Here is a 13,299-nt window from a genome sequence, read left to right as displayed (position 1 = left end):
GTGAAACCATATGCAGCAAATGAGCGGCACAGTTTTGTCCCAGATCTAATCCTGCTGTTGATCGGAGTAATTTAACGTCGGTGCAGCAGTGAATGAGAGTGTGAACATGGAATGTTGGACCCCCTCCCCTTCTCTTTGTCATGGAGCATCCGCCAGCTGCTTTTGAGCGGAGACAGAACTCATTGTTTTAAATTTCCCTGTGACGCAGCTGAGCTCCAGAACAATCAAAAAGCCGTAATCCAGATATTTTTTGTGTTTTATCAAAACAAAATGTTATCACTGAAAAAGCATCTCCCCAAAAAGGAAATTCTGCTGGAATTTGAAAGCATCCTGTGCATCAGCCAAATGCATCATCACGCTGGCAGACGGGTCCATACATCTGCTGTTTTTTGAAGCTCACTAAATACCACAGACAATAAAAATATGGAGCAGAGTCAGAACTAAATCAAAAACAACAGCAGCAATAAAACAGCAGCACTTTCTCCATTTACATTAAAATTAAAAACAAAACACAGCTCTGCAAGTATTTATTCTGGAAGATGATCAAAGCTGATTTACGTCATGTCACACATCACACTATGACATCAGAGCTTCGTTGCTAATTAATGATCTGAGGCGCTGTCCGCGGTGCTGAATCCTGATCCAGGTCCTCTGAAAGCAGCCGCACGCAGCCGGTCTGGCTTCACGTGTGTGTGGAGACTGGAGGCATCAGGGCAGGAAGACAACAGACGAGTTGAGAGTGCTTGACAGTGAACATGGATCTGCTTCCAGCCAAGGAGGCGGCTAAAATCTACCACACCAACTACGTGAGGAACTCCAGGGCCATCGGCGTCATGTGGGCCGTGTTCACCATCTGCTTCACCATCATCACCGTGGTGGTCTTCATCCAGCCCTACTGGATCGGGGACAGCGTCAACACCCCGCAGGCCGGCTACTTCGGCCTCTTCTACTACTGCATCGGGAACGCGCTGACCACAGAGCTCATCTGTAAGGGCAGCATCTTGGACTTCAACTCCATCCCTTCCCCGGCCTTCAGGACCGCCATGTTCTTCGTGGGGACCTCCATGCTGCTGATTGTCGGCACCATGGTCTGCTTCGGCCTGTTCTTCTTCTGCAACGCAGCAAACGTCTACAGGATCTGCGCTTGGATGCAGCTGGCTGCAGGTGAGAGAGCGTCGGCCAGAGCACGGTGAAGATCAATGTCAAAGTTAATACATGAACATTATGCAAATTATTACACCTTTAAGTAAAATAAAACAGAATATAGATTTGCTTTAGTTTATTAAGTATTTGTACCTTTAAGTATTAACTGTAAAGCTGAAATTTAACTAGATGCAATAAACTTACATCTGTTACACAAAGTCTTGGCCCGGGTCAAAGGTCATGGTCTGCAATGAAACAATCAGCAAACAAATTGCAACTCTTAACGAGCTTAGTGTCAGCTCAGTGTAATAACTCTGACTCTGCTGGGCTCAGGGTGACGAACCTGTCCTGTCATCAGACACCTTCTCGCCTCAGGTTCCAGGTGTGATGCGTTAGTTGTGATGTGTTGTTTTTCACCGTGCAAGTCAATAAAAGCTCCAGTTTCGCTCCAGAGTCTGACACGTCTGACGGCAGATCGGTTACATGTAACAAGCTCAGGTGTTGCTCACTTGTTAACTGATCTCACCTTGAGCCTAGAAAAATACTGTGGCCCAAACAATTAGACACTGAGCATGTGATAAATATCTGAACAGCTCACAAGTCAAACACGTGAAGCACATCAAGCTCAGCTAAAACCCTAATGGTTCTTATTACCCCCTCTTCCCACAGCTGTGCTGATGGTGATGGGCTGCATGATCTACCCAGACGGCTGGGACTCGGCAGAGGTGAAGAGGATGTGCGGTGAGAAAACGGATAAGTACCAGTTGGGGAACTGCACCGTGCGCTGGGCCTACATCCTGGCCATCATCAGCGTCCTGGACGCCCTGATGCTGGCCTTCCTGTCCTTCACGCTGGGAAACCGGCAGGACAACCTGCTGTCGGAGGACTTTGAGGTGGAGGGAATAGAAAAGGAGTAAGGGAACAAAATACCAAGCGATGGCTGGAATCACCTCTAAATCAAACATCACAGCACGGCAGAGGCAACTAATGTCACCTGGAAACAGTCCTGCAACAAATCCAGCTGTCACGAGGAGAACATTTGGATTTTGTGAAGACTTGTAGGAAGGTGTTAATTAAAATGTATATTTATAATATTTCTCTTATGAATAGATGATTTATAGCGGCACAGTTTTGTATTGAACTACGTTGCCTTCATGTTGTCTTTTTATTTTGTATTAACCCTTTAGTGTGGGTGCGGTGAGTTGGTAATTACTTTTTCTGAGGCCCAGGGTCATTAAGAATTCTATTATTTCCCTTCTTTACATCAAACCCCTGATGAACAAACCGTTCCGTTGGTACATGTGCTGCTTTAAACAGGTAGAAAACCTACTGCTGCTTCACAGATCAGACCTCATAAACAAGCTTGATGCAGTCACTTCGTATTGTATTCATTTTTTTTTATTGTATGGTGTTGTACAGCTCGATAGGTTGACACAAACCCTTTGAATCTGACACAGACATTAATTCGATTTTTACCTAGGCCTCAGTAGAATATACAAGTTAGTTGGATACGACCAATTTGAGACACCATTACACGCTGTCCAACCTCAGGAAAACTGGGACAGTTGGCCATTCACACAACTAAGTACAACTTTCATACACTTGTATTAAAACACAGCTACCCAGCTAAATAATTTTAGCTAAGATAAGATAGAATTTGTTAAAAACTGTACATAACTGTAATATACATAAAGGCAAACTCTTTGGTACAGATATATACAGTTTATTTTCATGTTTCCCCTTTAAACTGGGCTTCCTCACATGTTGTCTTGTCCAAAGCTTTATCACACTATATTCCTGAATTGTAATAGGTGAATGAGAATACCAGCCTCCCATGTGAATGAAAGATCTTGTTTATTCTAACTAAATAACCACTAAATACCAGGCGACAACAGCTTTGTTATGGCTAAAGAAGACATGTTTTATCAGACAGTGGAAGTCTCCTTAAAAAACTAGAGCCTGTCTGGAAAAATGTCCTGGACACTAGTAAGTGTAAATGTCACCCAGTGTGCAACTTACCTCCTACGTCTACTTTACAAATACAAAATGTATACCTTACCGTGGAATAGAAGATACATTTGTTTTAAAAAAAGGAACACAGCACTAATGAGAATGTATAAAAAATGTAGTGAGTCCTTTAAAAGGAGACAAGTGACCAATGAAGGCTACATATCCTTGATTTTGGGGGGGATTTAGTGCAGGAGTGTAACGAACAAGGATGAGTCACTAGCAGTACAATGACAGGTTGGCTTAGTCGGGAGGGTCAACGGAGCACAGCAGTTAAAGCCAACATAACGACCAAGTAATATAATCCACCGGATTCCTGACGTCATCACAGCAAGAGAAGAACCAACAAATACAAAGCAAACATACATAGAAGCATTAGCTCAATAACAAATACATGAGAAATCCAAAATAACAGAACAAATGAGAAATAAATATTCATTCGATATGCCCAAACTGGAAAATGATCGGCTGCAGTCTCTGGGAAATGTGGGGAGCTGAGGGCGGTGCAGGGGCCGGAGGTGTCCACTAGAGGGCGAGCCACGGGTGGCGCAAGCACTCCGAGGCCGTGGCCCTCTTCTCAGGGATCAGCTCCAGCATTGGAAGCAGGAAGTCAGTGAAGCACTCGGCTTCTTCGCGGGGCCACTCGTACTTGTCGACCAGGACCTCGAGGAGGCCCCATGGCTTCAGCTTAGTGATGTGTTTTAAATCCCCTGCAGGCGACACACAGCACCATGTCAGAGCAGCCGTCAGGAGAAAGGCTTTACTTATAAGAACAGAACGCATATGCACGGTCAACGTCTAGATTATACACAGAATGTTTCTAATTATAGTTAAATGAAATCATTAAACATCAGGAAGCTTCTGAATATAAGTTATGACAAACACACAGGACTATAGGTGACACTGAGGTTTGATCCGAGGGACAGAACTAAGCCTGTCACTCTGATCTAACACATACATTATTTTTTACCTTTCTTGGTGAAAAAATCCTTGGAATATTTGCCGGACATTATGATTTTGCGTGGGACACTTCCCAGCAGCTCAATGATCAGCGCTATATGGTCTGCACAGCAGACGGTTGCGAGAGGACAAACAAGACAAACAACAGATTGATCAGACGGTGTCTTAGTCCGAGGCCCGCTCCGGTTGTGAGGGCGGAGGCTGATGGAGAGGTCAGGCCGACAGCACATTCTACACATGGATGCACAAGATGCTTTCCCAGCTGTGTTTCATTACACACAGATGTGAACTCAAGCCAAAGTTTAAATTTATAAATCTACACCATGAATTAATATACTTAATTAAAAATATCTGATCTGATCATTGTACCACAGCTGTGACTGGCACCGGCTTCTTTAAGGATCAACAAGAAAGTGATGGAAAACAGTGATCAATTCAGTATCAAGTATCCAGCCAAGTCCCACAACTGAGGCGGCGCTGAATGTAGCTCTGCCAGACAATCTTTGGCAGCGCTACTGACACTTGAATCGATGCCTGATGACACGGTTCAAAGTACCAGACGTTTATCGCTCTGTATTCATCATTATCCCCACAGTCCTGGGCAAACCGGCAGCCAGGGAGGGCCTAAATGTGCTGACAGAGACCTTTACCCTTCATCAGCCGTCCGGCCCCGTTCCCAGAGGAGCCACTGACAGAGGGGTGGCATACCTCTCCTTGTGAAGTAATCCTGTGAGTATTTCCCACTCAGAGCATAGTGACGCGGAATTTTACCAAGCAGCTCAATCATGAGAGCAAGGTGGTCTGGAAATGAGGCACATCAGAGGAGAGGAGGGAGTACAGGAAATCACAGGAAACAGTTAGAGAGGATGAAATGGAAGGGAGAGGGAGAGGGAGAGAGAGAGATGGAAACAGTCATGTAGAACAATGTATTAGGAACAATGGATGATGGCAGCCTAGTATGACCAGAACTCATGTATGCTGTTACAAATACTTTTTCAAACATTGAAAAGCTAGAAACAAACACATGGCCATTCCTCTTCCTCTATAAAACTAAACATAAGATTAAATCAGATTAGATTATAATCGAAGAATCGCAAAAGAGCTTAAAGCGGAGCCTTTAAACTGCAGCAGAAATTTGATGAGTGATTAGTATAAAAGCTTAAGAGCAGGAAAGCAGAAGTAGAGCTAGCGCACAGAAGGCAACAAAGCAGAATCGCAGCTGCTAGCGAGCCAATGTTCAACCTCAGCACATACCTGACGTGCCACAGCAGAGTCAAGTCAGTACAGAGACCTCAAGCTAAGCAACAGGCCGAGATTTACATAAAGACAGCGCAAGGAGAAGAGGGAAACTATGGAGCAGGTGATGAGGAGGTGACGGAAGGGGAAGGGGAGAGATGGCCCCGTCTCCAAAACGTGTGTGCAAAAATGCGATTTGAGGCGTTAAAGAGAGGAAATACAAACAGGAGTCACACGGTTCATATACACAGGACTAGAAAACATTTTCAAGCACAATAACAGAGTAACTCATTTAAATGTTAATACTGAGGAAAATTAGGCAAAGTGCACAGAAACAAGCAGGAGAGTAATTAGAAGAGAAGGTCACACACTGCCAGGCTCACTGTGAAACTGTCTGTGGATCTGCAATAATACATGATGCTGATGAAGCCTGAATAAAGGCCAGTTCACCAGTTTACATCTAAAAAGCTACCACCAACCTAACACTGCTTAATGTTAAAATACTATTGCTACAAAAGTATTTGTTATTACAGCTATGCAGTTTTAACACAATAAAACATATGGGAGAGGAAGCAGTCGTCCCAGAAATACCTTCATCCCTTGAATAATCTTCTCCAGAATGAGGTTCAAACAAGTAGTCCCCTGTGGCCAGCTCAAAAGCCTGAGGAGACAAGACACTCATTATAACCAGAGGAAGCAAATGTCCCGAGGGAAAACATTTACTTCCACTGGTTGCTATGCAGGGGCTGGATCTGTACAGCTCATCCCTAGCTTTAACGTAGCTGGTAGTGATGGGGCCAGTCTCTCACCATGCAGGCTGTGCTCCATATGTCAGCCGGCGTGCTGTACCCGGCACCAATCAGCACCTCCAAGGACCTGTACTGCCGCGTCTGGATGTCTTCTGTGAAGTGCTTGTGCTGAGGAGAAGAACAGAGGAAGCAAACCGTGAACTAGAGCAATGCCAACATGTGCGGGTGCAGAGCCAGAGCCAGAGCCGGAGGATTCCAGATAGATGAAACCGGCTCCAGCACTAATCAGGAAATCCCTCAGGTCATTAGCGGACGACTCACCACCCAGCAGGCGTTTCCCAAGTCCGCGATCTTGACCTTGATGTTTTCTGCATTGAGTGGATCAAGGGGGTTAACTAGCAGGGATCCTGCAGTTAGCTTGTCTGCATAGAGACAGAGGAAGAGAGAGGGAGAGAGAGTTATCATCCACTATGAGAACACAGCACATGGCTGGACTATTAGGTCCCACAGCATCCCACTGACAACAACAACAGAACAGTAGCTGGACTGATTTCTACTGACCATTACTTAAGATTTCCTGGGATTTGGAATCACAGCCAGGTCCATTCTCTCCTTCCTCGCCCTCCTCCTCCTCCCGTAGAAGGCTTTTCTCCAGCTGTCCCTGCTCCAGCCCTGCAGGCAGGTGCCTCTCGGCCACTCCAGTGCCGTCGCCGCCTCTGAATTCCGTCTCCGTTTCCACGTCGTGTAGGTTTGTAGAGTCCACACCATTGCACACGGAGTGGACGGGTGAATCTAAGTATTGCTGCTCTGGACTGGGACATTTCTCTGTGAGGTCTGTGTTGCCGTTGTGCTGGTCTTCATCCCTCCACTGGGACTGCCGTTCCTCCTCCTCCTCCTCCTCTTCCTCCTCCTGGTGGCCATTACAGCTCACCTCCGACTGGCTGACTGGTCCGTCTTTCACAAGCTCTCCATGTGCATCGCTCTCTGACATCATCGCGGAACAAAAGATGACAGGGCGTTTTAAACTTAGAGGAAATAAAAACAAAAAGGGCACTAAGCAAACTGTACGTACCTTTTGCTTCTTCATCTTCTATCTCCTGCAGAGACACCTGCCTCAGGGGAGCGCACGCCCGGCCCTTTGGAGACTGTGGATTCTCATCTTCATAATCTTTCTCCTCTCGTGTCTCTGTGCCTTTGTCCATTTGCTCCAGGTCCATGATGCACTTTTCCAACAGTTCCGCTTGACGCTTTTGCTTCTTTTTTAACTTCTTCTTCTTGTTCTTGGACATTTTTCCAGTCTGTAAGTTAGGAACATAGACAATAAAACAATGCTCCGAGTGACAGCGTGCGCAACTGCTCTCTACAAAAAGTCAAATAAAAAGCTTGTACCTGCTTTGGAGTGGGCGCTGTGCTTACTGGAAAGAGAAGATCACATGAGCACAAGCTGTTACAAACTGTTCAGTGCTTATGAACGTAAATATAAGAGTGTGTGTGTGTGTGTGTGTGTGTCATACTTGCTGAACCGGAGGGAGGAGGGGCCCCGGCCCTCTGCCACTCAGTGGCCTCTGCTGCAAGCCTCCGCACATAAGGCTCGTCAACACTCATCAGGATATTCTCCGGCTTGATGTCAGTGTGGATTATCTGACACTTTGTGTGCAGGTAATCCAGGCCTTGGAGCACCTGCAAAACAATAAAGCATTTCTATTTGTGTCCCACTCGTTTTCTTCACTTTATTAAATGTAATAAAGGATGATCGGAGGAAACTAAAAGTAAATCAAACTTCATGCAATTTGTAATTTTTGCAATGCAAAATACATCTGCATGCATAAATAAAGAATAACTGTGTATCTATGTATATCTAAATATCACTAAATGTGTATGTCTCATAATGTTCAGATGCTCTGTCCTTCCACCACAAAGCCTAGGGGATCTGGAACAAGCCTTCATTATACTAAAGGTGTGACAGAGTCTCCAGTTACCTGCCGTATGATGCTCTTCACACACGACAGGGGCAGCCCCTGGTAGTTTGACTTTATTATCCACTTCAACAGGTGATGCCCCAGCACCTCAAACACCATGCAGACATCTGAACATCACTGTGGTCAAGGCAGGAACATCGCAATAAGAGGCATGTGTTTACAATTCGAGTCGAGTCCCTGTGATCTCTCACCCGGCTGGGGAGAAGCATTATTTACACTGAAAAGCAAGCAGGTCACAGGACTGCAAACAACACAGCATCAGATTACGACTGTGCTAAGACGTGGATCACACTCAGCAGCACACCAGGTAGAGGTTCCTGTCATCTGTTTAGCTGTTTTTTTACTTGATGCTTACCTTTAGAAGAAAAATAAACCTAATCCAAACCAAAAAATACCAAGAAGTATCTTAAAGTCTCTATATGAAGGATACGAGTTCCATTGACGCCAGAGAATTTGAAGTCATCTAGCAGCTGGACCACCATCTCCCGGTTGGGATCATTGGGGTCTGAGTTTCTCACCTGATAAAAAAATTAAAAATAACATTGTATTAGACAAATACAGGTTTGACATATTTATCCTGTAACTATTGCCTGAAGCCATATAGAGGCACACTCTATGCAATTAACTTACAGATCTGAGGAGTTTGATTTCATCCACCGCTGTCTCTGTATAGTGCTCTGCACTCTTCACCACCTTCATTGCAACAAACCTTTTTACCCTAAAACCGCAGATAGAGATACATGGAGATGTAAAAACCACGGCAACCTCAGGGTCAACTCTTATCAGACTCAGGCCTCCAAACCAAACAGTGCAGTAAGAAGGTGCTATGAGCTATTTGTCTTACTGGATGTCCCATGCGAGCCACACCGTGGAGAAGTGACCCCAGCCCAGTTTACGGATTATATGGTATTTCCCATTGTACAGGTCTCCTACTTTTACATGGTGATAACCACCTAGAGGAGAACACAATGCACATTTACTAGAACAGAGCAACAAATAATAATAAATGCCTGTCCACTTAAATTTGACCTTTTACTATGAGTTTTAGAATAAGTTATGTTACAGGTGTGTTGGAAAACTGCAAGAGCTACCTTTGCAGTAGTCATTAGGGTCCTCCTGCTCCTCATCATCTGAGCCCAGAATCTCCTCCGGTTCCTCGGGTTCCTGAGGAGAGGCTTCTGGCTGGGGTGGCTGTCGGGCTCTGGGATTGGCTGGCTGCCTGAGGAACAAGCACACAAACCCTCATAAACATCATGTAAGTGCCTGGTGCAGCCCTTTCACACCAGCAAGGTGCTTTGAGAACTGACCTTTCACAGGCCACTTTATTGTAAATACAGAAATGTCTATTTTACAAACATGTCAGGTTATAGAAATAAACACTCGTTTATAGTAAACCTGCATCGCGATTTGATTTGTACCACACCCAAAACAATAGGGTAGGAGCTGGAATGATTCTGACAAGTTGAGACTTTACTGGACACACAATACCTTCACACTAGGGCTGCAACAACAAATTGATATTAACGATAATAACCGATGACAGAAATGATCGATAATGATTTTTCTGTTATCGATTAGTTGACCTGCTCATTTTACGAAGCAGCGTGATGGTGAAATAACGTGGCCGCTGGCAAAGAAAACAGACCAACCGGCAACAGGAGAAGGGCTGTGTCCCAATTTCTTCATCCAAGCAATTAAATATTAAACAAAAGACAACGTTAACCTGCAAGTTATGCAACGCTCAGCGGCATTTAAGGCTGTGTATCCATCAAGTGTAGACGTTTTATTAAGTGCTGCTGTTTAAAAAGTAAGTTTGTTCAAGATGACTCACACGCGTCATCTGGTCGCGCAATCATCTGCTACATAGTGATGAACGGCGCCACCACAGAACAGCTCAACTCACAACAATGTAAAAGCAGCAAATAACAGCAGCCTTCTAGTGGTTGTCACTGTTGCCTCAAAGCCAGAAGCCTCTGTGGAGTCTGCATGCTCCACCGTGTCTACATGGGTTTTCTCAGGTTGACTGGAGGTGCTGCAGGTCTTCACATTGGAACACAACTCTATGCTTGCTTTGGTTGTTTCGATTTTGAAGATAGGGTCAAAATGAAAATATAATTTAAAAACCCTGACATTGAACCCTGGGATTGAATAGAAAAAAAATATCTACAGAGTGATCAATTATCAAAATAATTGTTAGTTACAGCCTTACTTTACACCTATCAATATAGGAAACATTTGCGTTTGAACTGCAGCTATTAACCTCTTAAAATAAGACTTTACTTGTTTCTAAACTGCAGATTTGAAACATAATTACTTGGTATTTATGATTATTCTATAAAAAATGGATCGGGGGAGGAGGCTGCAGCTCCAAACCATAATTATGCATCATTAAATAAATAATATTACAAGACTGTGCATTTGATCTAGAGAAAAGACATTAAGAAGACAATAAAAAGGAAGACAGATAGAAAGAAGTTTCCATATAAGACAAAGAATTACAAAATCTAAATATGCAGCAAAACCACACAAACCCTTTAAGAACTGATTTAGTCACAATTCTTAAATTAAAATAGACGTCTGCATAGCAGAAAAACGCCACATTTGTGCAGTAGTAAAACCCAGAGCAGTATGTGAGGTCTCTGTGCATCCTGTCATAAGCGTTTGTAACAGGTCAGCTGTTCCTGATGTTGCTTTTTCCACAGGAGAGATTATGGCTGCATCCATTTAGGAGCCAATGGCATTAAAAGCGCATTCAAACAAATTCCTAAACTGGTCTCTACTTTCTCAGAAATGGCCTGCTGGATGCAACATAATCTGCAAATGCATCACTGACACCAGAAGCAGAGAGGTGGTGGATTTGTTTCCCCCTTTTCAGATGCTTACAGTATTTACCTCTCACTGGACCACTGTATAATAGTGTAATAGTTCTATTATTACTACTACTACTACTAATAATAATAATAATAATAATAATAATAGAATTTTAACTGGTAATCTAGACAGTTCTTATACTCAGTGACAGCTCTGTACTGAGCAAAGAGGAATAAAGACGTGAATAATCCAAAGGCAAATACTTACTAAACGTGGAGTCAGACGTAACTGTAATTAGTCATCTTTTCGTGAAAAACCACACTGGCTTATTATAAGTAGATGTTCCTATTTTTTTTTCTTCAGTATTCATCAGTTGTTGAGTGAAGGCCATTCATTGCCGTAATGATTTCGTTCTTTCTTGAGTCACACATTAAACACCGAGCTAAAACCAGCACAGTGCTGGAGATGACGCTCAGCTCTTTCATACGCACAGAGCTCAGCGTGCATGGACGACTGCACTGGACGGTACAGTCTCCGTTATACTTAGCCCCCCAGTCTCATGCGATTTGTAAGTCTAATGCACATGCCAGTGTCAAGCAGGAGCGCACTATATGCAATAGGGCCGTTCTCAGCACAACACCATGCTTCGGTGGGCTGATGTGGGCTTCTTCACTCTCTCTTTTAAATATAGCACAGGCGGTTATGCAACACTCTAGAGGCGTGATTAGTAGATTATTAGGTACATTCAAGCAATCAGCACTAGAGGTTCACCACTGACCAGCACATTTCCAGACCCAAACGCACCATTATCTTACTGCCTAAGCGTTCTACTGCCCATTTCCTAAAAATATCATCATTAGGATGCTCAGACCTATGATTATTTTCCTTTTCTTCTCCTACTGGGCCAAAACGAAGATCAGGCACATCTAAACACTGTGCAGACTCAACGTATGCCAAACAACAACACACTGGCCGACAAAGGGTGCACAACTCACTTTTTGGGGGTCTTCTTCGCTTTCGTCCTCCTCTTCCTCGCCTGGAGCGCCAGAACTACGAGAAGGAACCAGAGACAAGTGAGTTCTCCATTGTGTGGCTGATCTCCAGCTGAAGGTGAAGCTCGCACGCGACCGACGGGCGCCGTGCGCGATAAAGGACGCGTCCACCTCCGCAGCGAGCACATCGCAGCGACCGTGTGCAGGATGACATTTTACACCAGCAGTGGTTCAAATCACAACTGGAGCGCATCGCTGTCGGTCAGTTGCCCAGTGTCACACTGGAAACGGTGCAACGTGAAGTTACATCACTAATCCACTCACTGACATTATTGGTCCTCTGTAACGTTTGCGTGTCGTCAAGTCATTTTAAATGTGTACAACTGATCGGCAGATGCAGCACCACCCGCTTCATCTTGTCGGTTTTTTTACCGTTTGCATGCGATGGAAACAACCCAAAAGCTAACCGCAGCTAGCTAATCCCTGCATATCCCATTGAAGCTAAAGCTAATGTCTGGAAAGCTAATGTAGCTGATCTGTGCGTGACAGTCGACTTCAGTTACACCGGAGACTCCATGAATGCAGACCGGCTGCACTTTACATCGCTGCCTGCGATCAAGCGTCCACCGCGCGGTCGACACGCACACGCGGGAACCGGTGGCTGTTAACGCGCCGAGTGTCGCTGTGAGGATTTACCTTTCCTCTCCATGTTGGCTGCGCTGGTAGCTTAGCCGTTAGCCACACCGCCGCTGATCGAATGTTCCACGCGTGCGCAGTGGCGCGCTCGGCTGGAGGGCAGCGTTCCCAGGGATGGAGCCTCCGCCGGAGCACCGACGCGTTTCAGGGATGTTACGTCGGTGAGAGGCTGCTGGTTCCACGCTGCACGGCCGGAGCGCACTGCTCGGCGGCCCCTGAGCAGACATGAGCTCCGGGGAACCTTATATAACAACCACTGGATTTATAAACATGTAGTTGCCATGTAAGCACTGTTTCCCTTGATATTGACGTTTTACGTATTTTACTAGCTAAAATAAATTTGCAGTTAATTAAACGATTTGATAACACATTTAAACAACAGGATAAAAAACTGGTGCAGCCTGTGTGAAACTAATAATGAGAATATAACAAGTTCTGGAAGTGGAAACCCAATGACCAAATCTTATTATATGACACTTGACACCTTTGCTCCTGTCTAGTAGTACTACTACTAGTATACACCCCTGATAACCTCTGCTCACGCTTCTGGCCGTCTGCCATCGTGCTCTTGTGCTCTGCGCCTGCATGTGCCATTTTTGGAGTAACTGGACTACGTGTGCAACCTGATTGGGCTGCATGTACTGCCCCATGCTACCAAAAGTGACCGGGTCAAAGAACAAGAAAGGAGAGCATTTCTCTTTGGCCACCACATGCAAAACCATTGCC

General features: G+C 44.8%; 2 protein-coding genes across 4 annotated transcripts; one reads left to right on the top strand and one right to left on the bottom strand.

Annotated features, from left to right (window-relative positions):
* On the top strand, positions 1-2,404 carry lhfpl5b (LHFPL tetraspan subfamily member 5b). Its single transcript, XM_029157092.3, has 2 exons — positions 1-1,164; positions 1,813-2,404. The coding sequence occupies exons 1-2, from the start codon at positions 756-758 to the stop codon at positions 2,058-2,060; spliced, it is 657 nt and encodes a 218-aa protein (XP_029012925.1). The 5' UTR covers positions 1-755; the 3' UTR covers positions 2,061-2,404.
* Positions 2,405-2,519: 115 nt separating this feature from the next.
* On the bottom strand, positions 2,520-12,786 carry srpk1a (SRSF protein kinase 1a). 3 transcript variants are annotated; one of them, XM_029157085.3, is made up of 16 exons: positions 12,574-12,786; positions 11,881-11,935; positions 9,166-9,293; positions 8,919-9,027; positions 8,705-8,792; positions 8,505-8,592; positions 8,075-8,181; positions 7,610-7,775; positions 7,485-7,510; positions 7,168-7,393; positions 6,657-7,079; positions 6,417-6,517; positions 6,156-6,263; positions 5,938-6,007; positions 4,121-4,213; positions 2,520-3,860 (listed from the first exon to the last, which is right to left on the bottom strand). In XM_029157085.3, the coding sequence occupies exons 1-16, from the start codon at positions 12,584-12,586 to the stop codon at positions 3,676-3,678; spliced, it is 1,986 nt and encodes a 661-aa protein (XP_029012918.1). In that variant the 5' UTR covers positions 12,587-12,786; the 3' UTR covers positions 2,520-3,675. The 3 variants fall into 3 exon arrangements, with proteins under 3 accessions (XP_029012918.1, XP_029012917.1, XP_055366346.1); XM_029157084.3 differs by lacking the exon at positions 4,121-4,213 and adding an exon at positions 4,819-4,911 and having other exon boundaries at positions 12,574-12,785; XM_055510371.1 differs by lacking the exon at positions 4,121-4,213.
* Positions 12,787-13,299: the final 513 nt, after the last annotated feature.

Source organism: Betta splendens, chromosome 7, assembly GCF_900634795.4.
Source record: "Betta splendens chromosome 7, fBetSpl5.4, whole genome shotgun sequence".
NCBI classification, from domain to species: Eukaryota; Metazoa; Chordata; class Actinopteri; order Anabantiformes; family Osphronemidae; genus Betta; species Betta splendens.
The sequence above is the reverse complement of the archived record's forward strand: the minus strand, read 5'-3'. Positions and strand labels throughout refer to the sequence as shown.

Excerpts from the sequence above, each read along its gene's own strand:
- lhfpl5b (XM_029157092.3), top strand. The coding sequence starts at position 756 with ATGGATCTGCTTCCAGCCAAGGAGGCGGCTAAAATCTACCACACCAAC. Across the intron at positions 1,165-1,812 it reads TTGGATGCAGCTGGCTGCAG|CTGTGCTGATGGTGATGGGC; the intron begins GTGAGAGAGCGT and ends CTCTTCCCACAG.
- srpk1a (XM_029157085.3), bottom strand. Across the intron at positions 9,294-11,880 it reads GCGAAGAAGACCCCCAAAAA|GCAGCCAGCCAATCCCAGAG; the intron begins GTGAGTTGTGCA and ends CTTGTTCCTCAG. Across the intron at positions 7,511-7,609 it reads TCCTCCCTCCGGTTCAGCAA|TAAGCACAGCGCCCACTCCA; the intron begins GTATGACACACA and ends TTCTCTTTCCAG.